The following is a 26,835-nucleotide window of genomic DNA, read 5'->3' as shown; positions in this document are numbered from 1 at the left end:
GTGTGTGTGTGTGTGTGTGTGTGTGTGTGTGTGTGTGTGTGTGTGTGTGTGTGTTTGTGCGTGTGTGCACGTATACGCACTTGTAGTCTCGCACACACACACACACACACACACACACACACACACACACACACAGAGACCTTTGTACATACGTATATAATAGTCATAAATCTGTAGTGCTGACATATACACACGCACATGCCTATATCAGACTATTACATCTGAACTGTTTCTCACTTATATGTCCCGACCTGACCTTGGCTATAGCCTACTCTACTCCACTGTACTGTACTGTACTGTACTGTACTGTACGTGTGCTGCTAGTCTCTTGAGACTTGTTTTGCTCCGAAGAATGAAAGCCTGGGTATCGAGGGCCGATCGAGGCAGAGGGCTGTATTTTGCGTGTCTTAAGTACCAGGTCTTATTCCCTATTACTTGAGTAAACTAAAGACCTGGAGGCGTGATCAATGCCATTTGGCTATTCTGAGTGGCCAAATGGCATTGATCACGCCTCCAGGTCTTTAGTTTACTCAAGTAATAGGGAATAAGACCTGGTAGTTAAGACACGCAAAATACAGCCCAGACTGTTGACTGCCAAGCTACACCGCCACCGGGCATGTGTGCGTTTGACGTAAGCGCACTGCGCGCACAAAGTCTGCGTGCGAAATGCCCCGGCTACACCAGATCTTTGGCGCGCGGCAGATTTGTACGCACGTAAAAAATTAGAACCGATCCTATTTTTAGAGCATGCGTAGGATGGCCCGCGGTATATCCGTGCGTCTGGTGTAGCTCGATGGTATCATTGACATATATTAATATTGGTCCTATCCAAACGCACTGTACGCACGCTCTCCAGCTCTTTGAGAAACACATTTTCAGTTGTCCTATACCAAATGTATTTGGTATAGGACTCTGGCTGGAATAAATGGTCCTTTAATCTATCTTTCTTTCTATGGGCCGCCTATTTTGGAGATAAACTGGATATTTAACTGGGAAAAGTCCTATTTTCTTTGAACAATGAAGAGGTTTAGAGTTTATAGTCATAATATGCAGTACATTTAGGGCTATAATGATGTTTAATAAAGAAAACATTTGGTTATATAAGTTAAACGTAAAGATTTCCATTGGGCCCCCTTCGAAATCACAATAATCATTTAAATTCACATTGCATGCTTTGAAATGCAATTGGACCACATTTCCCACAGAGCTTTGCGGCGGCAGAGGCGTGGCCTCAAGAATATAAACATTACCAGCCAGGGCAGAGACGGACGACAATAGTAGGTCGGTCAGACCGAGTCAGTGTGAGATTATGAGCCGCGCTGCTCTGGCAGACTGGCACTTCTGCCTTTAGATCAATATATACTGTAGAGTTAACGCATCTTTTAACTCTAAAGACAGTGACACGCCTTTTATTATTATCATAATTCATAATTGTATCCTACTACAATAGACACACAACAAGTATAGCTTCCTTGACAGTCAACTGCCAGCTTTTATCGGAAAGGTATTTTGCTAGTTTTTAACTATTTCTGGTCTCTGACTGCAAGTGCAACTATGGGCTGCGTCGATAAATCCAAGGTGGCAGGTATCTTCATGGTGTTAGGGGCACTGTCAGTGGTGTTTGGAACTGTCATGGTTTTCGTTGGACCGATGATAATCGATGATCAAATAGTAAAGGTAAGTGCATGCTGTCTCACGTACTGTGGGTTACTTATGGGCTATGCATACTATACGTACAGTAGCCTACACATGCCAAAATAGCCCAAAATAGCCCATCTACATTCTACACTACAGTATCCAGGGTTTCTATTTCGCAGTCGTACATTTCCCAAATTGTTAGAACATTTCACCCAGGAATATAATTTTTTACTTTTACTAAAAGGTCAACAAGAGCACCATGTTTGCAATTTGTAACTTTGTCCTAGTAAAGTCTAAGCTTATAACACCAGAAATGCCCCCCTACTGTAAATGTATTGCTATAGTGTTGATGAAAATATTGGAAATATTATGGTATGGATTGGAAACAAGCTTTTGGGGCTTTTTGTGTTATCCTTTGAGAACGATTGTATAAACAAATATTAATAATAATAATAATTATAATGTTAAGGTATTCACTCAATCAAGCAATTAACATCTAAAATGCAAATACCTTATACAGATTAATTAAGGCTACTGGAAATGCAAAGTCATGAGTGAAATCAGAGTGTTTAGACAATGCAAAGCAGCGTGTGTGCAATGTTTGAGTTTAATTGTGAAAGTGATGACAGTGCTGTCTAGTCTACTCTACTGTCTGGATATCACAAGGCAAATAGGCTACAGGTCACCTTTTTTTCCCCACGACTTTCCTTCTTTTTGCATTAAACCCCATTTTGGGTGGGAACCCCTTTTGGTGTTTTAAAGCATCGTTGTACTTTAGCTATTGAAAAATAGCAGATCTACAAGCTCATGGTGCCGCGCTATGAACTTTTTGAAAAAATCGTGAAAATGTGCCTCAAATCTTTGAATATATATATATTACAGAGTGAACATTTTAACTAAAATCTTTGCTCCTGCGGAGGTCCCTGGAACAACATATTACATATAATTTTTGGGGTCCTTGACTTGAAATATTGAGCACCACTGATTTTTTTATTTTTTTTATTTCGACGTCGGGCCTAAATGGGTCCTAAACTATGTCCTTTGTACTCTCTTGACCGCCAACAGAACCTGGTGATCGACCCAAAGAACGACATGTCCTACACCATGTGGAAGGACCTCCCTGTGCCCTTCTACATGTCCGTGTACTTCTTCAACGTGCTCAACCCCAAGGAGATGCTGAAGGGGGAGAAGCCCCTGGTGGAGCAGAGAGGACCTTATGTATACAGGTATATAACCACGTCTTCTGTAAATGGTGCATTTATATAGAGCCTTTATCCAAGGCGCTTTACATAGATTGTGCATTACATTCACCCATTCATCATCACACACATTCATACACCGATGGCAGCGGAAACCATGCAAGGCACCAACCAGCACATCAGGAGCAATTAGGGGTTAAGTGTCTTGCTCAAGGACACTTCGACACTCTCGAAACTCTGGGGGAGCCCGGGTTCGAAGTACTGGCAACCTTGCAGTTACCATCCAGCCCACTCTACCCCTGAGCCCCTTTGTTTCATGTGCTTTTCCTAGAGTCTGAACTCTCTAGACTAGAGACCTAGGTGACTATCTACCTATAGGGCTGGGGGAAGAGTGGGCACCTTGATGGAAAACTGGCCATTTTGTCCAAAATGTGAACGTTATTTGAGCCACGGCACGGACCACCATTTAAGATTTAGCCTCGCAAAACTAAAACTAAACACTATTTTTAGTTGGCGTTGGATAACATTTTGTCCACAATTCCATGCTGTATTGATGTGGTACCACAGGAGAGACAACAGGCATACCATTCTTCTACATTCTCTAGTGTATAGACTTAACCCATTCTGACCTGAGATCAGATTCATACGAGGTTTCCACTGGACACACACTGGTCTGATCAACCCATTCTGACCTGAGATCAGATTCTAAAAATGTCAGTCGTTCTTCGAATTTTTCAAAAATAGCAGACCTACAAGCTCGTATCGCGCCACTCGGTGGCGCGATATGAGCTTGTAGATCTGCTATTTTTCAATAGGTAAAGCATAACATGATGCTAACACCAAAATGGGTGCCCAGTCAGAATGGGTTAATTGTGAATTAAGTAATGCAGACATTTAATAATGTAACTCTTGAGAGTGTGAAATGAAACCAAATGCCATTCTCAAAAGTTAAAGATCTATAAGGGTTCATTTGGTTACCAACTCTCCATCATTTAGCTGGGGACCACCTGGAACCCCCTCAAGGACCACTGGTGGTCCCAGGACCACTGGTTGAGAATCACCGGTCCAGAGGCCAAGTGACTATAACATAGAGCTGGAGGAAGATTGGGCACCTTGATGTACAATTGGCTATTTTTGTCCAAAATGTTAAAATATTTCATAAATGTTAAAATATACATTATTTGAACATGCACGGTACATCATTATCAGACCTAAATGTATCCTTTAACTTTTTCTTGTTTATACCCAAAATGTTTGGATATACTACAGGCTTTGTAGCAAATATAGAAACCCTTAATGGTCAAATGTTCAAGCATGTTCTAATCATGTATTGTATACTTTACATTACTTAAGACACTTTCCCAAAATCTTCCTGTGTTACCGTCCATAGGAGTCTGGGAACCATGCCGCAAGAAAGGGCAACAGATCATTCAGTATTATTTCCATTTCACTTTGAGCTATGCTGGTAGAGAATGTCATATTTGTCTTGACATTTTACAGGTCATTGACCCAAGAGTACGAGTCATTTAGATAAGATAATTTAGATAAAACGCTCGCTGATCCTTGTGGAGAGATTCAGGTGTTGTTGTAGCAGCAACAACAGTAATGAATATAAAACGCGTGAGATACAGATAAGAATAGCGAGATAAGAAAGAAACCACATAGACAGAGTCCGACACGGGACATCTATCTGCACATGGTCTGAGTGAGTTGACATGATGTATATTGGTAAATGGTTACATGGATTACGGAAGAAACCATGCATGTTATGTAGCATGTCATGTCAACAAGATACATAGTCATGTGAAATGGAAATAATATGGATATTTCTGAATTAGGCGCGATTCATTTTTTTAATTTATTTTAGAGCCGAATAAAAGTCGGTTCGGCGCTGTAGAGCCTACAATGTGACGTCATTTGAGGTTCGGGTGGGGGCGGGTACCGTCCTAAAGTCGTCTCTTCGGTGCTACTGCGGTAAAATAGGAGTATGAATCGGCCCTTAGAATTATGAAAAGTAACAGTTCTGGACGAATGAGGTTTTCACCCGAGAGCGACGTTCTGTGCAGACACTAGTGTCGTCGGACGGCCTTTGTGCAACAAGGACAAGCGTCTGTGGTATTTGTCCTCGCGGAGAAAACAAAGCTACAGTAGTATATCATGGTCTTCTGACAGCCTGTTGAATGTGGAAACGGATTAGGCCGTAACATGCTGAATAAACACATTTCACCACAGCTGGGCTGCTGCCACATTTATGGCCCTCCTGACCTTAACCCGTTAAAACGGGGAAGGCATCTGTGTCCTTCTTTCAGAAGGGACGCACGCGCTGCAAGCTTGCACATCTGCTATTTTTGAACATTTTTTAAATGTCACTTAGTGCCGCCCGCGCGCTGCAAGCTTGCACATCTGCTATTTTTGAACATTTTTTAAATGTCACGTAGTGCCGTGTGCTGCAAGCTACATTTTTAGCATTATGTTACACTTTATCTATTCGAAAATAGCAGATCTACAAGCTCAACGACGTGCACATTTTCGAACATAGATTCTTTCACAGCGAACATTTTTTTATTCAAATATTTGCTTCTGGGGGACGGGGGTGTCCCTGGAACAAATCAAATACACAACCAAATACATATACATTTGGGATTCCTCCTTGGAAGGAAAACGTTTTGAGAATCACCAATTTTAGAAGACATTTTTAGAATCTGGCCTCACATCTGAACGGGTTAATGACAGTGTCTGTAGCAGAGCACAGTATATATAGATTGCAGGGGTTTTATCTGGTGGAGAGAGTGTGTGTGTGTGTGTGTGTGTGTGTGTGTGTGTGTGTGTGTGTGTGTGTGTGTGTGTGTGTGTGTGTGTGTGTGTGTGTGTGTGTGTGTGTGTGTGTGTGTGTGTGTGTGTGTGTGTGTGTGTGTGTGTGTGTGTGTGTGTGTGTGTGTGTGTGTGTGTGTGTGTGTGTGTGTGTGTGTGTGTGTGTGTGTGGCAGTGTGAGCTTTGTTCCTGCGGTCCATATGTCTGGTCTCATAACGAGACCTTATCTTACCTCGGGGGCCGTGGAGTTGTTGCGTTGTACATACCTCTTATCTGCCAAGCAAGGGGAGATCACAAGCTGAAGCTTTAGCGAAGGAAATTAAAACCAAAGCTGAGAACAGCCGTTCTCTCCAATCGGCTCCAATTCAGTGACTTTGCTCAAAGTTCATGAATTTGAATGGACTGCTCGGATATATGTCAAACTCAAGGCCCGGGGGCCAAATCAGGCCCTTGAATGAATTATCTTTGGCCCGCGGGATGATATTTAATTAGTATTAGAACTGGCCCTCTGGTATACTGCACGGACCACCATAATACTAATAAGTCCCACAATCGAGGGCCCGCAAGCGCAAGCATGCGTCTTCTCTTCACTATTGATCAGCAGTGAAAGTATATCACTTGTGGTCAACTTTCAGCTACCCCTCTCCCCAAAAATGGCCCGTGTGTTGAAACACAGTATGGCCCTTGATTTGTACCAATTTCTTTATTTTGGTCCACTGTGTATTTGAGTTTGACATCGATTCTAGTCTAAACGGTAATTTATTTCAAATGCAGTCAGTGAGTGTGATTGAAGTGTGGATATACTTTTTTTTTTACCCCATCTTAAAAGTTAAAACCACCCCTTTTTTTTTAAAAGCCCTTGCACTCTAATATATAAATAAATACAGCTTTTTAGTTTGTAGAAATTCTTAGATTTTTGAATAGCTTTAGAATAGAATATAATAATAATAATCTAGAATAGTTTATTTAATAGCTTCTTTATTTATAAGAAGATTACAGCTTTTTGTTTTTCTGTCAGACTGACAGAAACAGTTTGCATCGGCGTGTAGCACACGCTCTAATCCAAAATGACTAACAATATAGAGATTATTCAATCTTTTGATACCGACTTTGTTTGTGGCCTAAGTATAGACAAGAGATACTAATGAGAGAGCTGGCTTGTGCTTCCATTTGCAGGCTCAGACTTCACTTCAGACTTGAGCCAGAGAGAGAGAGGGAGAAAGTCCCTTAAAAATTCTGTTAGCATTCCTGTCTTCTAAAATGATAAACTATTTACCAATTTATAGCTCCGTGAGCATACACAAGTTACATTTGTTATGCTCTCTCTGGAATGTATAGTGGGCATGAGTTTGGAGTGGTCACTTTTAATTCTTCCATAAAACAAACTCCTCAGAACATTGCATAACTTTTTTTTTTTTTTCTTTTTTTAGCCATCTTGCCATCAGAGTTTGGAAGCACTCGTTTTCAGTAAAGCAACGTCCTGCTGCCTCCTGCATTATGTGCTAATTCAAAACAGGTGGTGCACAGGGGCAGTTGAGTGATGTCTAACGAGCACTTCCAAACTCCAGCACAAAAAGAATCACCTGCAAGGACACAAAGTAGCTCATAACATGTACAGTATACAGTGGATTTTTATGAAACAAACACTTTGAGGATATAGAAAGAGGATAATTCAAGCTTTCCGTACAAGCTGCAATGTTGGTGAGTTTGACGTTGTTTAATACAATCAGAGAGGACTTTTCTGTTTGGATGAATGAGCTGCCATTGGAAGTTGCACTATAGGTAGCACCTTGCCATTCACTTATATGGTAAGATGGCCACGGTCTGCATATGGAGAATTGGGACTCGGGAAGCTTAGAGAGAGAGGAGAGGAGTGACGTATGCTGACATGCATCATATAGAAACATGGAGAGAGGAGAGGAGTGACATGCAGCATATTGAAGCTTGGAAAGAGAGCAGAGCAGAGGAGTGACATATGCTGACATGCATCATATAGAAACATGGAGAGAGGAGAGGAGTGACATATGCTGACATGCATCATATAGAAACATGGAGAGAGGAGAGGAGTGACACGCAGCATATTGAAGCTTGGAAAGAGAGCAGAGCAGAGGAGTGACATATGCTGACATGCATCATATAGAAACATGGAGAGAGGAGAGGAGTGACATATGCTGACATGCATCATATAGAAACATGGAGAGAGGAGAGGAGTGACATATGCTGACATGCATCATATAGAAACATGGAGAGAGGAGAGGAGTGACATATGCTGACATGCATCATATAGAAACATGGAGAGAGGAGAGGAGTGACATGCAGCATATTGAAGCTTGGAAAGAGAGCAGAGCAGAGGAGTGACATATGCTGACATGCATCATATAGAAACATGGAGAGAGGAGAGGAGTGACATATGCTGACATGCATCATATAGAAACATGGAGAGAGGAGAGGAGTGACATGCAGCATATTGAAGCTTGGAAAGAGAGCAGAGCAGAGGAGTGACATATGCTGACATGCATCATATAGAAACATGGAGAGAGGAGAGGAGTGACATATGCTGACATGCATCATATAGAAACATGGAGAGAGGAGAGGAGTGACATGCAGCATATTGAAGCTTGGAAAGAGAGCAGAGCAGAGGAGTGACATATGCTGACATGCAGCATATAGAAACATGGAGAGAGGAGAGGAGTGACATATGCTGACATGCAGCATATAGAAACCTAGAGAGAGCGCAGAAGAGTGACATGCAGCATGTGGCCGGGCCGGGCGGGAAACAGAGCTGTCAGACATGACGTATTATGAGGCCATGTGCTAGTACGCACCCCTAAAACAGCGGTTGCCAGCGATTTTGGCAACAGAAACAAGCGGCCCAGGTCTAGGAAAAACAAGCCCAATAGATGCAACAAGGTCGTATTGACCTAGAATAAGTACAAGGAGGACATTTTCAACTTATCTTCATATAATTGTCTGGTCCTCACTTAATAATTATAAGATGGCACCATTACTGTCTAGTGTCTCAGAGGAGGACTGTGGACAGTTCAGAAATCCACCCAACAGTGATATTGGTAGGCAGGTTTCTGAGTGAGATGTTTTAACCCATTCTGACCGGGCACCCATTTTGGTGTTGGCATCATGTTATGCTTTAGCTATTGAAAAATAGCAGATCTACAAGCTCATAGCGCGCCACCGAGTGGCGCGATACGAGCTTGTAGGTCTGCTATTTTTGAAAAATTCGAAGAACGACTGACATTTTTAGAATCTGATCTCAGGTCAGAATGGGTTAATCAGACCAGTGTGTGTCCCGTGGAAACCTCGTATGAATCTGATCTCAGGTCAGAATGGGTTAAGCAGACGCATATATATTTTTTCATATTATGCATTAGTGAGGACCAATACACAAATCTTGTCCGTCTTCTGACAAATACATAATTTGCAGGTCCTTGATATGAGAACGGTTTAAGCAACAATAGGAAGCAAGCCCACATAAGCAACTACACTTTAGAAACAACCCCGCAACTATGAACTACCAATATGTACAAGTGAACAACTATGAACTACCAATATGTACAAGTGAACAACTATGAACTACCAATATGTACAAGTGCCTTTACAGAAAAACAAGCCAGACGTTTCTTAGGGCAGATTCACACTGAGTCCGTTGGATTCAAATTGTTCCCAATACGATCGCCTGGTCCCCGCTGGCCATGATCCCAATACGATCGCCTGGTCCCCGCTGGCCATGATTCACAATTGGCCTTGATTCTTCAGTACACTTCATTCAACTGTATTCAATGCTTTCACATTGCAGCGATCCGTACCCGAGTACAAGTTCAATCGCTCCCGAGACTACCTTCATGTGGTCCCGGGAATGGTTGGGTGATCCGCTCCCAAGTGAGCACCCGGGACCATAGTCATAGTGTGAATCTGCCCTTAGAATCAGTGTTCATTTCGTCGACTAAAACTAAGACGAAAAATGTCCGTCAACTACCTTTTTCCACTGATTTTCTTTCATCAGTCTGCTATGATGAATAAAACTAAGACTAAATATATTGACAATTTCGTCAACAAATAAAAACTAGAATAGCCGATCTACAAGCTGCGACACGTTGTGAGCTATTTTCATCAAATGTAAAAACAGTCATTTTGACGGCATCAAGGCCCGCCATAATACATTTTAGTCGACTAAATCTAGACTAAAACTAAAACATTCCAGATGACTAAAATGTGACTAAAACTAAATTGCTGCCCAAAAGAACACTGCTTAGACTGAGTGGACCTGGCAACCCTGGCCCTGACCATTGGGTTATGTTGCTCCAGGTTATGTAACTTTGTGTCAGGGAGAGAAAAAGAGGAACTTTTCCTCTCTGGTTTTTATAATTGCATAAGCAGCAACGTCCTACGCAGAGCAGCTGTGTCATGACCTGCTACTCGGGGGCATTTAGATATATGGGTCAAACAGCCTTTTTGTCTGCTGGGGCCTCATTCACACCTACGTATCAAACACATGTTTGGTCAGTTTTTTGTTGTGTTTTTTAGGCCACCACCACAATGCTTTTCCAATGGGAGTCACATGGTTTGAGCAAACATTTGTGTTTGAGTGCTGGTGGTGTTCTGCTCCCCCCCCCCCCCCCCCCCCATCATGTTTGATCAAACCATGTGACTCCCATTTGGAAAAGCATTGTGGTGCCTTAAAAAAAACGATCAAACCATTTGCTTCATCGGTGTTTGATACGTGATACATGAGGCCGCAGTGAGCTTGTTTCAAAAACATTTGTCTGATTTATTAGTTTAATGAACCCTGATAAACCTGCAACGTTTTGATGTCAAGGAACACAATTATATGTATTTGGCTGCAACATAATGTTCTGTTTCAGGGATCTCCAGAAGCAAAGACTATATAAGATTTTTCACACATTTCCACTGATTAAAAAAAGAAGAAAATGCAGATCTACAAGCTCATACTAGCATGATTTTTGAATGGCCAAAGTATACAATAATAATGGATGAAGTGGTAAAATGTTTGTGACACTATGTTAACTACTTTTGCTGGGGACCCCCTGGTTTGAGAACCAATGTGCTGAAAATGAACGAATGTCTTCTGCAACAAAAAAAAGCTTAAACGTTCAGTTTCGTGTTCCACTGCCCAAATAACAACGAGGAATTGGGTCAGCAAGCCTTTCAAGAATGCCCCCCCCCCATTTTGCACCAGGACCCCCAGACTGGCCTCTCTTCACTGGCTGTCTGTCAGACATACATTCCAGATTGACGTTTTATTACATACATACATACATACAGTAGATTGGCATCTATATATATATACTGTACAAATGTATTCTGTCCTCCTATGCCCCATTCCACCTTATATATCAATTAAAAACGTAACCTCTTAAAAGACCACTTTAGCCTTTCTTTTCTTGTCTTTGTTACTCTTTTTAACAGGGACAATACAAAAAACAATGTATCAAGTTGTAAAAACACGAAACTGTTGCATGGTATATAGCTTATATCTTATATATAAGGACAACATCACGTTCCAAAGGATTAGTTTAACCTTGTGTGGTTGCTGTGTTCCAGGAAGCGCTGCTTTAAGGACAACATCACGTTCCATTTAACCTTAACATATTGTTTGTGTGGTTGCTGTGTTCCAGGAAGCGCTGCTTTAAGGACAACATCACGTTCCACGCCAACCACACGGTGTCGTACCTGGAGTGGAGGAGTTATTACTTTGAACCCAGCATGTCTGTCGGGGACGAGACTGACGTCGTCACTATACCCAACATGCTGGTGCTGGTAAGATGGTCGGCACACACGCACGCAGGGGATGCTCGCACCGCACGCACGGGTCGCACGCACGCATGCACGGGTCTCACGCACGCATGCACACGCACGCATGCACGGGTCCCTAAACCTCTAACCCCTAAATGCCTAATCCTAACCCTGACCCCAACCTGAATCTTTTACTAATTGTAATTGTAGCTTTCAAAAGTATTAGCCATGAAAATGAGCGTGGTATCCCAGGGGTCCTGAACAATATCCCCCCCACACACGGTCCATTTAGAACGATGTTTTACTGACGTGGATACGTACGCACGCACGCACGCACGCACGCACGCACGCACGCATAATGCAGTGAACACTGCCAGATATTATAAGACTTTGCCTAATAGTATTGCCCTGCCATTCTCCTCCCCTCCTCCAGGGGGCAGCAGTGATGATGCAGAACGCTCCGTATCCGGTGCGCGTGTTGGTCAGCACCACCATCGCGGCGTTCGGCGAGGGTCCCTTCCTGACCAAGCCGGTCGGAGAGCTGATGTGGGGCTACGACAGCAAGCTGGTGGACTTCCTCAATCAGTTCCTGCCCGGCATGCTGCCCTCCAAGGGGAAGTTCGGACTCTTTGCTGATGTAAGTAAAGCATTTAGTTTGTTTTTGGCAGCAGATTTTAGTTTTAGTCTTAGGGCTGTATTTTGCGTGTCTTAAGTACCAGGTCTTATTCCCTAACTTGAGTAAACTAAAGACCTGTAGGTGTGATCAATGGTATTTGCCTATTCTGAGTGTCCAAAGAGCATTGATCACACCTCCAGGTCTTTAGTTTACTCAAGTTAGGGAATAAGACCTGGTACTTAAGACACGCAAAATACAGCCCATAGTCTCAGCCATCTCAGCCAATAGTTTTCATTTAGTTTTCAGTCACATTTTAGTCACCTGGAATGTTTATGTTTTAGTGTTTTACTCTAGTTTTAGTCGACTAAATATCATAAGATTTTAGTCGACTAAAAATCTACAGTTCTTTTTATTCGAACAAAATGTATTTTGGCGGGCCTTGATGCCTTGATGTCATTATTCACTTGCTGAAAATAGCCGATCTACAAGCTGCGACGTGTTGTGAGCTTGTAAGATCGTCTATTTTCAGCATGCAACTAATTGTAAAATGAATACTGGATCTCTTGTCCACTAGTTTTTTGTTCATCCTGTAATCCTGTATGAATTATCTGTAGAACTATTACACTACACTTAATTTACTGTAGTGCAAATTGATATCACTTACGCCCCCTTTAAGTTGGTCAAGACAAAAGCTGACCCTTTTTAACCCATTTTGGGCGGTAACCCGTTTTGGTGTTAGCATTAAGTTATGCTTTAACTATTGAAAACTAGCAGATCTACAAGCTCATAGCGCGGCACCGAGTGGCGCGCTACGAGCTTGTAGGTCTGCTATTTAAAAAAAAAACGAAGAACGACTGACATAGAAACATAGCTTTATCAGAAAACTGTTAGGATGTAGAAGACATTTTTAGAATCTGATCTCAGGTCGAATTTTATTTTGTCCATCTGCAGTTCAACAACTCCAACACGGGTTTGTTCACCATCTTCACTGGAAAGGGAAACATCACCGACATCCACAAAGTGGACTCCTGGAACGGCCTGAAGAAGGTGAGAGGCGCACGCAAATTAGGTGTCCGGAGCACTCGACAGTTTACCAAGTCGCCACAGCTAAACTTCTTCATCAATGTCTTCCATCTTCCATGCTAACATAATGCTGTCTTCTGTCAAACACACAGATGTTATAGTTCATCTCCAAAGTGATCAAATGATTTTGTGCAATTTAAATGGTCAACTAGATGATGATAAAAAAAAGTGAATAACAATGATAATAGCCCTACCATTTTAGGATATTGTTTACTAATGAATTACATTGTTTCGGTACTTTTAGCATTCCTACTTTTCTCTAGTGTAAACTCTAAACAACTATCCTCTCTCTCTCTCTCTCTCTCTCTCTCTCTCTCTCTCTCTCTCTCTCTCCCTCTCAATTCAGTGCAATTTAAATGAAGGTGAAGTAAAACAGAAATGCACTAAACCGCGGCGAGTCGGAAAACTGGCGAGTTCTCCTAAATAAAATGCATTGTGGGGGTTCTAGATCTCCTGTGGTTAAGTGGTCATTGAACTGAGTTTGTGCACAAACTGTACACAAATCCTCTCTTTTTCTAATGGAAAAGTACAGAGCAAGACATCTTTGGAAAGAGTTGCACAATTCTACTAGAGGTCCTAGAACAAGTTATATAAATAATATGTTAAGTTCTGGTCAAATTGTCCCAAACCAGTAATGTGAGGAGCGGAATTATTCTTACCAACTTAAGCCCTGCTATGTACTAAATAGGTAATATCTGATCTACAAGCTCACAACGCATTGCATTGGAACGTGTCGTTGTTACCTTGTATATCTGATATTTCTTTTCATTTGAAAAATAAAAAACACGTGTGAAGTGAGCGGCGATCTTATCATCGTAACATCATCATACATCATTTAATTCCGGGAGGCCAATCACAAATTTGTGTCCTCACCTTCGTCTTCAATGTTTGTGTTTACATGCGAACACTCAAAATTGTCCATTAAATGGCATTTCATGTTTGTGTAGGACAAAGTCACACACACCAAAAGCACACATACCAACATCTGGACATGCACCTCAAAAAAGAAAAGAAAAATGATCAACACATTTGTTTCCGAATTGGATGTATGGGTCAGGTTAGGTCTCTCGTAATGGGTCGGTGAAATGCAAAAATGAAATGCATGTTTTTAATTAATTGTGACCAGAAACGTTCATAAAACATATCCCCACCGGCCTTAAAAATGAATGACCGGGGAGGGGGCATATCAAAAGCAAAGGCGTGGATTTCCTCCCACATCGACTGTACCAAGAGATACTGTAACAGTGTGGCACAACTCCCAGTTCTCTAGTCTCTAGTTCAGGTTAGTTTTGTGTCTCTCTGCTGAACACATCTTTATCCAATATCTCCATAGCTGAGCAATTGGGCGAGTCCTCAGTGTAACGCCATCAACGGAACAGCTGGACAGATGTGGCCCCCATTCATGACCCCAGAGTCCACCCTGCCGTTCTACAGCCCTGACGCATGCAGGTAAAACCCTAGTCTAAAGTATTTCTAATAGCCCTGACGCATGCAGGTAAAACCCTAGTCTAAAGTATTTCTACAGTCCTGACGCATGCAGGTAAAAACCCTATAGTTTAACGGTTAACCCATGTAGACCTGAGAACTGATTCTAAATCATGACAGTTTTCAGAAAAACCTATGTTTCTCTGTCAGTGGTTCTCAAACTATTTCATGTCAAGGAGCCCCAGAATTATCTGTATTCGGCCGCGGACCCCCATCTGAAAATGTACTTTATGTAATGCTGTATTCAGATCTACAAGCTCACAGCGCATCAACACAGTGCAGTGTTTTCAGTTTGGGGGTCAGTCAGCGGCCAAAAACATTCCATTTGGAAGGTCCAACGGGGTGCATATTAGTGTATTCATCTGTGTATTCATCTGTTCAGGTCTCTGGAGCTGGTCTACCAGCGTCCGGGTTCCATGCTAGGGATTCCTGCCTATCGATACGTTGCACCAAAGACCATGTTCGCCAACGGCTCGGACTACGCTCCCAACGAGGGCTTCTGTCCCTGCAGACAGTCTGGACTGCTCAATGTCAGCAGCTGCCGCTCCGGTGAGTGTATAGTGTGTCTGTGTGTGTGGGTGTGTGTGTGTGTGTGTGTGTGGGTGTGTGTGGGTGTGGGTGTGTGTCAGTGACATGAACCCTAACATGCCTATTCTGGGTCGATCATTTGGCAAAAATAGCCGATCTACAAGCTCGCAGAGTGTGTTGCATAATTGCGGCACGTTGTGAGCTTGTAGATCGGCAAGACACTGACGCCTGATGGTTGATGGTTGGTGCCTATAGCATGGTTTCCTCTCATGGTATGTGAAAGTGTGACAATTTAGCGTCAACTTAAATTAAATGTGTGTAAAGGGCCTTGCAAACGGGGAGCGATAAAACGCGCCTATAGTTCCTTTTCAACGAGACCTGCGCTTTCGCTCAGAGAAGTCGCGGTGCGACAACAACGCAAGCGTATTATTTACGTGAGCACGGTCCCGTGCATTTGTTGTGCGTGTGCTTGTTTCGTGCACACGCCCCCTCGCGACTCACGCCCCCTCGCGACTCACGCCCCTCTACAACAGACCTGGAGGAGACCTGGTGTTGATCCAGACAACAACGCCTGCGTTCCTCGCTTCACGTTTGCAAGGCCCTTAACCCATTCTGACCTGAGATCAGATTCTATAAATGTCTTCTAAATCCTGACAGTTTTCTGAAAAAGCTATGTTTCAGTCGTTCTTGAATTTTCAAAAATAGCAGACCTACAAGCTCGTAGCGCGCCACTCGGTGGCGCGCTACGAGCTTGTAGGTCTTGTGTAACTTCCTGCCCCGCCCCCACACAGGCTCTCCGACGTTCATCTCCCATCCTCACTTCTACAACGCCGACCCGGTTCTGCTGGACTCTGTGCTGGGCCTGCGGCCCACCGAGGAGGAGCACGGCCTCTTCATAGACATCCACCCGGTGAGGAAACGCACCTACGATGCTCACAGACGCACGCACGCACGCACGCACGCACGCACGCACGCACGCACGCACGCACGCACGCACGCACGCACGCACGCACGCACGCACATACAATGCTCACACACGTGGTTTGATGATGCGGAAGACATGGCTGTCTTCTGCCCTCCTCCCACCCCATGCAACAAGGTTGTGTCATCAGACCATGTGACTCCCATTGGAAATGCATTGAGGCGGCCATGACACACAGAAGACACAGGACAAAAGTGTCTCTTGCGTGTGTCTTAGGTGTGAGTGAGGCAAAAGGCCGCCCCTGCATATAGGTCTATAAGAAACACTTGAGTTTATGAACAGTTAGACTTAAACAGTTGTAATATAGGCCCAATGCAGTAGGCTAAAGTTCTATGTTTGAGGTGGCTGTCGTGGAAATAGTTGAGACCGAGTTGAGAGAACAGGATTCACTGTTTTGACATGAAAAAAGGCCTATACGTCCACCGAGACAGTCAGGAATGCAGTTCATAATATGAAGGTAGAGGCCGCAGTGCATAAGTGTAAGAGGCCAATATGATTGATTGGTGTGTTATGTTCTTTAGATGATTTTTACCATGACCGATGACCACTTAATGTGAAGAATGTTATTTAGACCGCATGTTGTTTAGACATTAAGCTAAGTTTGATGCATACCTGCTGGTCTCCTAGTTACTTTGTAGCATACATTGTTTTGGTTTGCACTCTACTTTCATATGTGTCCATTTACTCTAGTAGTTTTTTTTGTTTTGTTTTTAACCCATTCTGACCGGGCACCCATTTTGGTGTCAGCATCGTGTTATGCTTTAGCTATTGAAAAATAGCAGATCTACAAGCTCGTATCGCGCCACCGAGTGGCGCGATACGAGCTTGTAGGTCTGCTATTTTTGAAAAATTCGAAGAACGACTGACATTTTTAGAATCTGATCTCAGGTCAGAATGGGTTAATCAGACCAGTGTGTGTCCAGTGGAAACCTCGTATGAATCTGATCTCAGGTCAGAATGGGTTAACTAGGGTTTTTGCCATTTACTCTGATGTACTTGCATCAGCGCATACTGTACTTGCACTGCATTTCCTTGTTTTGCAAGGAGCTGTTATTGAACAGGTTAAACGGGTCGGGCATGCTTATTGAATGACTATAAACACTCTATTGGTCGATGCAAATGCATAAATGTCTAAAATGAGTAGCAACATGTCAATGATAATAAGAGCTCAAGTACAGCTGTGGACTGGTTCAACTGTTTTACCTGTATTTCAATAACTAGCTTTATATAGTCTAGAGATTATTACCCGACAATTTGGTCCAGTGCTTCAAAAAAAGGATTTGGACTTCAGAACATGATTCATTGAAATATTTTATGCAAAATACAGAATTTTTCAGAATTACAGTACAATTCAAGCACAGCTCAATACAAAGACCGTTATTAACTGTGAGTGGACGACCCAATAAACTAAAGCATTACACTTGATTACAAGAGGGGTCCACCTTGTTCAATTCATCAAAACATTTAAGAGACGTACAAATATACACTTCTTTTTTTTTTTTAAGATTTATTTATTGAAAATGCAGACATTTACAACAATTACAGAATCATGATTTTTTTTATTTTTTAACCCATTTTGGCCGGGCACCCATTTTGGTGTTGGCATCATGTTATGCTTTAGCTATTGAAAAATAGCAGATCTACAAGCTCATATCGCGCCACCGAGTGGCGCGATACGAGCTTGTAGGTCTGCTATTTTTGAAAAATCGAAGAACAACTGACATTTTTTAAATCTGATCTCAGGTCAGAATGGGTTGATCAGACCCAGTGTGTGTCCAGTGGAAACCTCGTATGAATCTGATCTCAGGTCAGAATGGGTTAAACAAGACAAGACGAACTCAAAAAGGAAGAGACAAAAAACAGTAAAAACAAACCCCCCCACACCCACCCCCCAGCCCAACCCTAGAAAGGGAAACTACACAGCTCTCATTACTCTATTGTGCACAGCACCTCTATGATAGCATCAACTCAACAAAAAATAATATATGAAAATAACAATATAGATAAAACAAAATCAACCAGAAGGAGATATCGAAGGTAAAACTTCAAAGAACCTGCCCCATATTTTTTCAAAGGTAGCAGGCCTTCTTCTTACGTTGTAAAGAATTTTTTCAGGGGTACAGTTAGTATGACACAAGCTCATTCAGCCAGTGTCTCTGAGAAGGAGATTTTACAGATTTCCAATTAACGAGGATGATTTTTTTTTGCAGCAGTACTGGCGAGCAACACAAAGTATGCTTTGTAAAAAATTTGTATTAATCAATGTGACGTCACCCAGTAACCAGACTCTTGGATCATGAGGTATTTCAACCTCTATAATTTCAGAGACAGTAGACATGATGAATTTCCAATAATCAATTAAAAGCGGGCAGTTCCACAACATATGTAATAGGCAGCCTTCTGTTATCTTACATCTTTGGCACGTAGGGGAGATGCTTCTATCAATCTTGTGTAACCTGAGCGGAGTAAAGTAGGTTCTGTGAAAAATGTTAAATTGCATCTGTCTATGTTTGGTGGAAACCAGAACCCTCTGAGCTCTCTCTAAAATTATCTCCCAATCCACATCGTCATAGGTGCATCCCAAGTCTGTCTCCCATTTATGTTCAATGTTCAGTGTATTGTAAATTGGTAAATTATTATTTAGAATACCATATATGGAGGAAGTTAATCCTTTAGTTGAGGTGATAAGAGTGCAAAACATGTGATCCTCCAGGGGGGATTTTTCCGGGATATTCGGGAAATCTATAGATTTAGCTTGAATCCAATGTCTAATTTGAAGATATTTAAAGAGGTCATGGTTACGTAAATTATACTTGGCTGATAATTGTTGAAAGCTAGATACTACATTGTTGCTGTATAAATCACCCACAGTCCTGATTCCATTATTAACCCATCTCTGCAATACACCATCAGCTATGGGATAAGGAATGTTAGGGTTTTCCCATAATGGGGTCTTTCTCATTAGAGATGTATCTATCCCCAATCATTTATGAGATTCCTGCCATGCTTCAAAAGCGCTCAAAATAATAGGATTTTTAGTAAGCAAAGAGAGGTTCTTCCTCGTACCCAAAAAAGGTACGATTTTCAGGGGAGTTAGGCCCAGGTCTAGTTGTTCTATACGTAGCCATAATATCCATAAAGGACGGAATTGCGAGGCCAAATAGTAACATCTAAAATTAGGGAGATTAAGGCCACCCTTATTGTAAGGGGCTTGGAGCGTACTTAATTTGACCCGCGGCGTTTTGCTCTGCCATAAGAAGGAGGAAATCATTCTGTTAAGATCTTTAAAAAACCTTTTAGTTATAGAGAATGGGATGCATTGAAATAGATAAATATATTTTCGTAACACTATCATCTTAACTGTATTCACTCTTCCGATTAGAGACAACAAATATACACTTCTATATATAGCCAAAGAACAGAACAGGAATTCATCCTAAACGCCTGGATCTCCACTGCTCTGGGATCAGTATATAGTGTCTGTTTTGGATGAGAGTGGATCAAAGGTTGGCCTGTAGCCTTGTGCCGTTTGTGTTCAAGATCTGTCATACATTATGTTGATACAGGACACAGCCCACCAATATTAGACATGGCTATATGCCAACAGACAGACTATGGGTGTAGTTTGTTTTACTACTCTCTGCCTTTACCAAGAACTATAATGTACTTAAGAGAACAGGAATGTAAATATATATAGGCTTATTGTATACAGTATACACCACATGTAATAAGGATAGGCAATAAATCAAGCTTCAAACGGAAATGAAAGGAAGCCGTTATTAGACAAGAAGTAATGTTTGGTTAGCTTGTTTGATGTTTGGACTGTCTGTAATTGGATATACATTGTTTTTTTGGTACATGGATTCATATACATAATTTCTTGGTGTGTCCACCAGAAAGTAATTATGCTAACATTTATTGAATCTTAGTTACGTGAAGACCAAAATCTTCAGTCATTTTTGGTTGTTTCGGTTTGTTTTTAACTGTGGAATTCCATTGTGTTATGTTTTGATTTGATTGGGAAGTGTGAGTGTTAGGAGAGGACCCCAGGAAGAGTAGCCTTCACTGTGGTGAACGTTAGGAGAGGACCCCAGGAAGAGTAGCCTTCACTGTGGTGAACGTTAGGAGAGGACCCCAGGAAGAGTAGCCTTCACTGTGGTGAACGTTAGGAGAGGACCCCAGGAAGAGTAGCCTTCACTGTGGTGAACGTTAGGAGAGGACCCCAGGAAGAGTAGCCTTCACTGTGGTGAACGTTAGGAGTGGACCCCAGGAAGAGTAGCCTTCACTGTGGTGAACGTTAGGAGAGGACCCCAGGAAGAGTAGCCTTCACTGTGGTGAACGTTAGGAGAGGACCCCAGGAAGAGTAGCCTTCACTGTGGTGAACGTTAGGAGAGGACCCCAGGAAGAGTAGCCTTCACTGTGGTGAACGTTAGGAGTGGACCCCAGGAAGAGTAGCCTTCACTGTGGTGAACGTTAGGAGAGGACCCCAGGAAGAGTAGCCTTCACTGTGGTGAGGACTGATGGGGATCCGTAATAAACCATACACAGTACAGTAGGACCTGGCTTGCACTTGCCTCTTCTGGGCGCTTACGTGCGCGAGCTAACCTATGCATGATGCCAGTCATTTAAATCAGTTTTATTTGTCTTGGCGCTGCACCCTTGAACCTTTCATCTAAATTGGTTAATCTCTTCAGATAAGATAACGGGTTCATCTGTCCAGATAAGTTCTCCACAGAGAATGATTTATGGGAACGGCATAATTGACTCAAGTGAAGTCGTGAGATGTAGTGAAACTTCTCACGTGGAGCAAATGACCTCCGTTTCACACATACTGTACAGTACGTTACTGTACTCCCTTTAGAAGTTACTGTACAGTATGGTGGTCATTCATTATCAATTTACAATTTACAATTTAGGCATTTAGCAGACGCTCTTAATCCAGAGCGACTTACATTAATTTAACGATAATTTAACGATGATGATGAATCGGACTTTTAAGTGCTTTTCTGGATACTCAGAGATGTATTACATAAACAAACAACTTTAATGAATGAATGAATCAATAAAATGGGGCTACATAAACGGTAGAAAATATTATGTAATGATATAGTAGGGGAGAGCCGCCACGGATGTAACACTTTGCACGTTTCATTTCTTTACTCGGAGATCCGTTTATCTACATATGTAATATTTTCAGGCAACGGACCTACACTTGTCTGCTTCCATAAACCACTTTTTATTTTTCAATTGATCAAACAGGTCGGGAGTTATTAAACCGAAAGTGGACGCTGTTCCAGTGTTACATTTGTTGCGCCTGTCGGACTAATTGTAACAGCAGGGTTATAAATGTAACAACGCTAAAAAACACCATTAAACATATCGTTTTCAGCTTAAAGCAATTATATTTCATTGAAGCAACTCCTTAGCATTGTTTTCATACCATGGATGTGATAAGAAAATGTATCAAACATATTGGGAAATATTAAATAGTATCGGGTGTACCAGTTTGGGCTTTTTTTTCAGTTCAATGGGGAAATACATTGATTAAACAAACGTTTGATTGATTGAGTTGTACAATGTTATACAACCCTAAACTAATTTTAGAAACACTACACAATACAATACAATTTTAGAACATATAATATTGGCCAATATGTCAAATATGTAAATATTACTTATAATGGCATTGAATGGAAGCGGACCATTGTAACACAAACCCTCCTTTGCACGTTTTCTTTGCCGTTGCTTACAGACCAGAATGAACGTGAATTCCGTCTAAACACGATGCAAACTAATGAAGAACATAAGCATGAAGACATCCATGTGGATTTTTATTCACCAACACCAAAGAATTTTTTTTTAGAACACAAATACTCAAGGTGTCAAATTATACGCATTTTGAAAAAAGTAAGTTTTTCGCCAATAGCTCCCCGCAGGATGAAGGTAAACACTTCAAACTTCCTGGGCACGTAGAGTACGTTGCTGTACACATACTGACGCGATGGCGTCATGGTGGCGTTGACCAATCAAGAGATAACGTCCATGTTACAACCGTGACGCGTTACATCCGTGGCGGCTCTCCCCTACTTTTATTGTCAGTTCTGACACATTTGACATAACAACACAAAGAACAAAACAATATTACTATACTGTACATAAAGACAAGAGCAATGTCCACCGCAGAGATTACCCCCATGGCTATAACTACTGATTAAGGACCTCCTTAGTCTGACCTTATTGTATGCTGGGACACCATATCTCCTTCTGAAGGTAGCAACCTGTGTATTCTCCATAACCCTCCTAACCCTAACACATGGCTATAGTGTTTGAGGTGATATGCCTGCCTTGCTGACCTTAGGATGCCGTTATCACACGTGGACGTACAGTATAGACTAGAGTCTCTGGAGTGGTTGTCCTACAATCTTTGAACACGTGTTCAGTTGTTGTTGTTGCAGCAGTAAAAATAAACCAATACCGGACTAATACCGGATTAGGTGGGGAAGGCATGTCTAAAGCGCTGGGGTTTTGAGGCCGTTTTTACCTATTCTGGACGGGAACCCCTTTTGCTGTTTTAAGCATTCCGTTACCTGTATTGAAAAAAATAGCAGATCTACAAGCTCGTGCAATGTAAAAAGCGCTTGTAAAAAGCACAATAGTTGCCTCTTGAGAAAGTCGAGATGTAGTGGAGTAGAAGTAAGAATCAGTACACTTGGAAATACTCCAGTAAGCTAAAACACCTCCACATTGTACTTGGTTACTAAGCTATACACCACTGCGGTCAACCAGGGAGTAGACTCTAGTCTGGAGTGAAGATCATTTCCATCGCCATGCATACAGTAAAGTATACAATATTATACGAGAAGAAAGATACTTCAACTAGATACTGTAGTTATCTTTATTGCTCTTTTAGTGCTACACTTGACACGACGCCTGTTCATTGTATGAAAACATATCTAAATTAGTTGCGTAAATAAAGGAGAAGCTGAGATGCAGATCCATTTTAATTTCCTGTGTGTTTTATAATTATGGCCAAGAGGCCTGTCATAATTATTATTACACAACCTGCATATCGCAATTATTTGAGATATTCCCACAATTATTTCACGCAACTGTAAATATATTTATATAGAGAGAGAGCATACATCTTGAGTGTTCAAATGGGATTTGGTTTGATTTGTACATTCTGTAAAATAAGAACTGAACATCGAATCGAATCACAATATATTTGAGAATATATATATATATATATATATATACATCGAATTGGCACACCCTATCAGGGGTTCCCAAACGGTGGTGCGCGGACCCCTTGTGGTGCGCGGACGCCCTCTAGGGGGTGCGTGACATGAAAAGGGTAATGGCGGTTTTGTGGTGTTATTTAACACAAACTGCAGAATCCGGTAAAACACTGTTGTAAGGAGATGTATAGAGCCGCTGTGGGAGTACACAGCATAGCTGCATGTCTCTCAGTGCAGCGACATTCTGTGATTTATTTGCCATAATCATGTATCATTTTTGGCCAAATACAACGAGACCGAGCGTTGAAGGGTGCGTCAGCTATAGGTCAGGAGGTAACAGGGGGTGCATGGCCAAATACGTTTGGGTGCCTTATAGGTTCCACCGGGCCACCGTACATTTCCGAGCGTGTATGTACAGTACAATACACTGTCTGGCACACACACCCCGACTAGAACCTGGATGTCCGCTAATCGGCTGCTGCTTCCGACTGTGCCAAAGAACCGAACGGCCAAAGTGAACAGAGATAGATGGACCCCTAAATACAAGCCAAGACGTAGGTGTCAGAATGACTCTCTTGACTGTTTCTGTCTCTGTTTGGCTTTCCAGGCAACGGGGGTTCCACTGAACGTGACCATCCGCCTGCAGCTCAACCTCTATGTGAAGAGTGTGTCCGGATTCGAGTAAGTACTGTGGATGCTTTTAAACGTTTGGGCCTCATGACCTCAACATTTAAAACAATTAATCTAAATCCTCCAGTTTTCTGAAATAAAAATGTTCACGATCTTTCAAAAATAGCAGACCTTCAAGCTCGTAGATCTGCTATTTTTCAATAGCTAAATTATAACGTAACCAAATGGGGTTCCCGCCCAAAATGGGTAAAACATTTGATCGCCTTCTTATCGTTTCTCACCATAATCGTTTAACCCATTCTGACCTGAGATCAGATTCATACGAGGTTTCCACTAGGACACACACTGGTCTGATTAATCCATTCTGACCTGAGATCAGATTCATACGAGGTTTCCACTAGGACACACACTGGTCTGATTAATCCATTCTGACCTGAGATCAGATTCATACGAGGTTTCCACTGGACACACACTGGTCTGATTAACCCATTCTGACCTGAGATCAGATTCATACGAGGTTTCGATTTAAAAAAAATAGCAGACCTACAAGCTCGTAGCGCGCCACTCGGTGGCGCGCTATGAGCTTGTAGATCTGCTATTTTTCAATAGCTAAAGCATAACATGATGCTAACACCAAAATGGGTTCCCGGTCAGAATGGGTTAATTCCTCTGCATCATGCTGTCTGATGGGATCCTGCTGCTACTGTATAAATCAGTCTAAACCGTTGATGTGTTATTCATGTCACTGTCTTTTGCCCCATGCAGGCTACAAACTAATAAGATTTCAGAGGTGGTGATGCCCATGATTTGGTTTGGGGAGGTAAGTACAGTCGGTGCATGTTTTCTTACTGTTCCCGTGTTGTTGTTGTTGTGTGGGTCCATTTGGGTTCCATGGGTTCAATCCAACGCTGAAAACCAAGTAGGGATCGGAGCGGCTGCTTGCATCAGCCAATCATTTACGAACAAAAAGAAAGTTGAAATGGGCGCCTGATGGAGGGGAAAGGAACTGGTCTCTATACTGCCTCCCCCTGGCCAGCCGGGGCGCCTGATGGAGGGGAAAGGAACTGGTCTCTATACTGCCTCCCCCTGGCCAGCCGGGGCGCCTGATGGAGGGGAAAGGAACTGGTCTCTGTACTGCCTCCCCCTGGCCAGCCGGGGCGCCTGATGGAGGGGAAAGGAACTGGTCTCTATACTGCCTCCCCCTGGCCAGCCGGGGCGCCTGATGGAGGGGAAAGGAACTGGTCTCTATACTGCCTCCCCCTGGCCAGCCGGGGCGCCTGATGGAGGGGAAAGGAACTGGTCTCTGTACTGCCTCCCCCTGGCCAGCCGGGGCGCCTGATGGAGGGGAAAGGAACTGGTCTCTAAACTGCCTCCCCCTGGCCAGCCGGGGCGCCTGATGGGGGGGAAAGGAACTGGTCTCTAATCTGCCTCCCCCTGGCCAGCCGGGGCGCCTGATGGAGGGGAAAGGAACTGGTCTCTATACTGCCTCCCCCTGGCCAGCCGGGGCGCTTGATGGAGGGGAAAGGAACTGGTCTCTAAACTGCCTCCCCCTGGCCAGCCGGGGCGCCTGATGGAGGGGAAAGGAACTGGTCTCTATACTGCCTCCCCCTGGCCAGCCGGGGCGCCTGATGGAGGGGAAAGGAACTGGTCTCTATACTGCCTCCCCCTGGCCAGCCGGGGCGCCTGATGGAGGGGAAAGGAACTGGTCGGAATAACGTGTTCCTTCCACAAGCTACTGTACGTCCAACCAGGGAAACCCCCCCCCCCTGTCAGGTGAAAAGAAGCGGCTTGGACTCCTCATGCGTAGAAGGAGTCAGTCCGTTGCTCTCCCCAGGTTGGCAGAGGAAGTGTAGAGCCCAGGATTATATTAGACAATCGACACTGGGTGAAACAATGCGTTACAAAATTGTGGGATAAAAATAAATAAATAGAAAGTTGAAATGGGGAGATTACAAGGTTTCTGCCTGACAGTAAAAATTTTCAAATTATCCTGGGGGACTGCCGTTGGATTTTTGGGAATCTTCGTTTTTTCATGTCGTATGAAAGCAGGGAATCATAGCTTCAAATAGAGATATTGGTTGTTCAGTTTAACCCACCAGTTTCGGAGATATGTTTAAGCATTTATTCCATATTTACATGTCGTTTTCAGCTCCGACACTTATTTCAGACATGCTCTAGTATGTGAAGAGTCTGCCTGTGCTATTAACTCGTTTTGAAAGGGGAAAAAAAAGGATTCCTCCGGTGAAAAGCTGGAGGGTGCGCGATAGCAGGCTCTCAGTCAAACCTGGTCACATGTTGTGTCTTTATGTCTCTCAGAGTGGATACATAGATGGACCCGTCTGTCCTCAACATGTTAATGTCTCTTGTCTCTCAGAGTGGGTACATAGATGGACCTGACTGTCCTCAACATGTTAATGTCTCTTGTCTCTCAGAGTGGGTACATAGATGGACCTGACTGTCCTCAACATGTTAATGTCTCTTGTCTCTCAGAGTGGGTACATAGATGGACCTGACTGTCCTTAACATGTTAATGTCTCTTGTCTCTCAGAGTGGGTACATAGATGGACCTGACTGTCCTCAACATGTTAATGTCTCTTGTCTCTCAGAGTGGGTACATAGATGGACCTGACTGTCCTCAACATGTTAATGTCTCTTGTCTCTCAGAGTGGGTACATAGATGGACCTGACTGTCCTCAACATGTTAATGTCTCTTGTCTCTCAGAGTGGGTACATAGATGGACCTGACTGTCCTCAACATGTTAATGTCTCTTGTCTCTCAGAGTGGGTACATAGATGGACCTGACTGTCCTCAACATGTTAATGTCTCTTGTCTCTCAGAGTGGGTACATAGATGGA

At 42.8% G+C, this 26,835-nt stretch overlaps 1 protein-coding gene across 2 annotated transcripts in view; it reads left to right on the top strand.

Moving 5' to 3' along the window:
- Nucleotides 1-1,312: 1,312 nt before the first annotated feature.
- The window catches only part of scarb1 (scavenger receptor class B, member 1), a 37,918-nt gene continuing 12,395 nt past the window's right edge, over nucleotides 1,313-26,835 (top strand). For both annotated transcript variants that reach the window (XM_080755439.1, XM_080755440.1), the window contains exons 1-10: nucleotides 1,313-1,677; nucleotides 2,704-2,864; nucleotides 11,300-11,441; nucleotides 11,851-12,054; nucleotides 12,985-13,080; nucleotides 14,450-14,565; nucleotides 14,984-15,150; nucleotides 15,921-16,039; nucleotides 23,957-24,030; nucleotides 24,745-24,799. In XM_080755439.1, coding sequence (XP_080611565.1) covers nucleotides 1,555-1,677; nucleotides 2,704-2,864; nucleotides 11,300-11,441; nucleotides 11,851-12,054; nucleotides 12,985-13,080; nucleotides 14,450-14,565; nucleotides 14,984-15,150; nucleotides 15,921-16,039; nucleotides 23,957-24,030; nucleotides 24,745-24,799 — 1,257 coding nt within the window. In that variant the 5' untranslated portion in view covers nucleotides 1,313-1,554. The remainder of the gene's footprint in view (nucleotides 1,678-2,703; nucleotides 2,865-11,299; nucleotides 11,442-11,850; nucleotides 12,055-12,984; nucleotides 13,081-14,449; nucleotides 14,566-14,983; nucleotides 15,151-15,920; nucleotides 16,040-23,956; nucleotides 24,031-24,744; nucleotides 24,800-26,835) is intronic.

This window comes from Protomyctophum bolini (genome assembly GCF_963924005.1).
Source record: "Protomyctophum bolini genome assembly, chromosome: 22".
Taxonomy (NCBI): Eukaryota; Metazoa; Chordata; class Actinopteri; order Myctophiformes; family Myctophidae; genus Protomyctophum; species Protomyctophum bolini.
The sequence above is the reverse complement of the archived record's forward strand: the minus strand, read 5'-3'. Positions and strand labels throughout refer to the sequence as shown.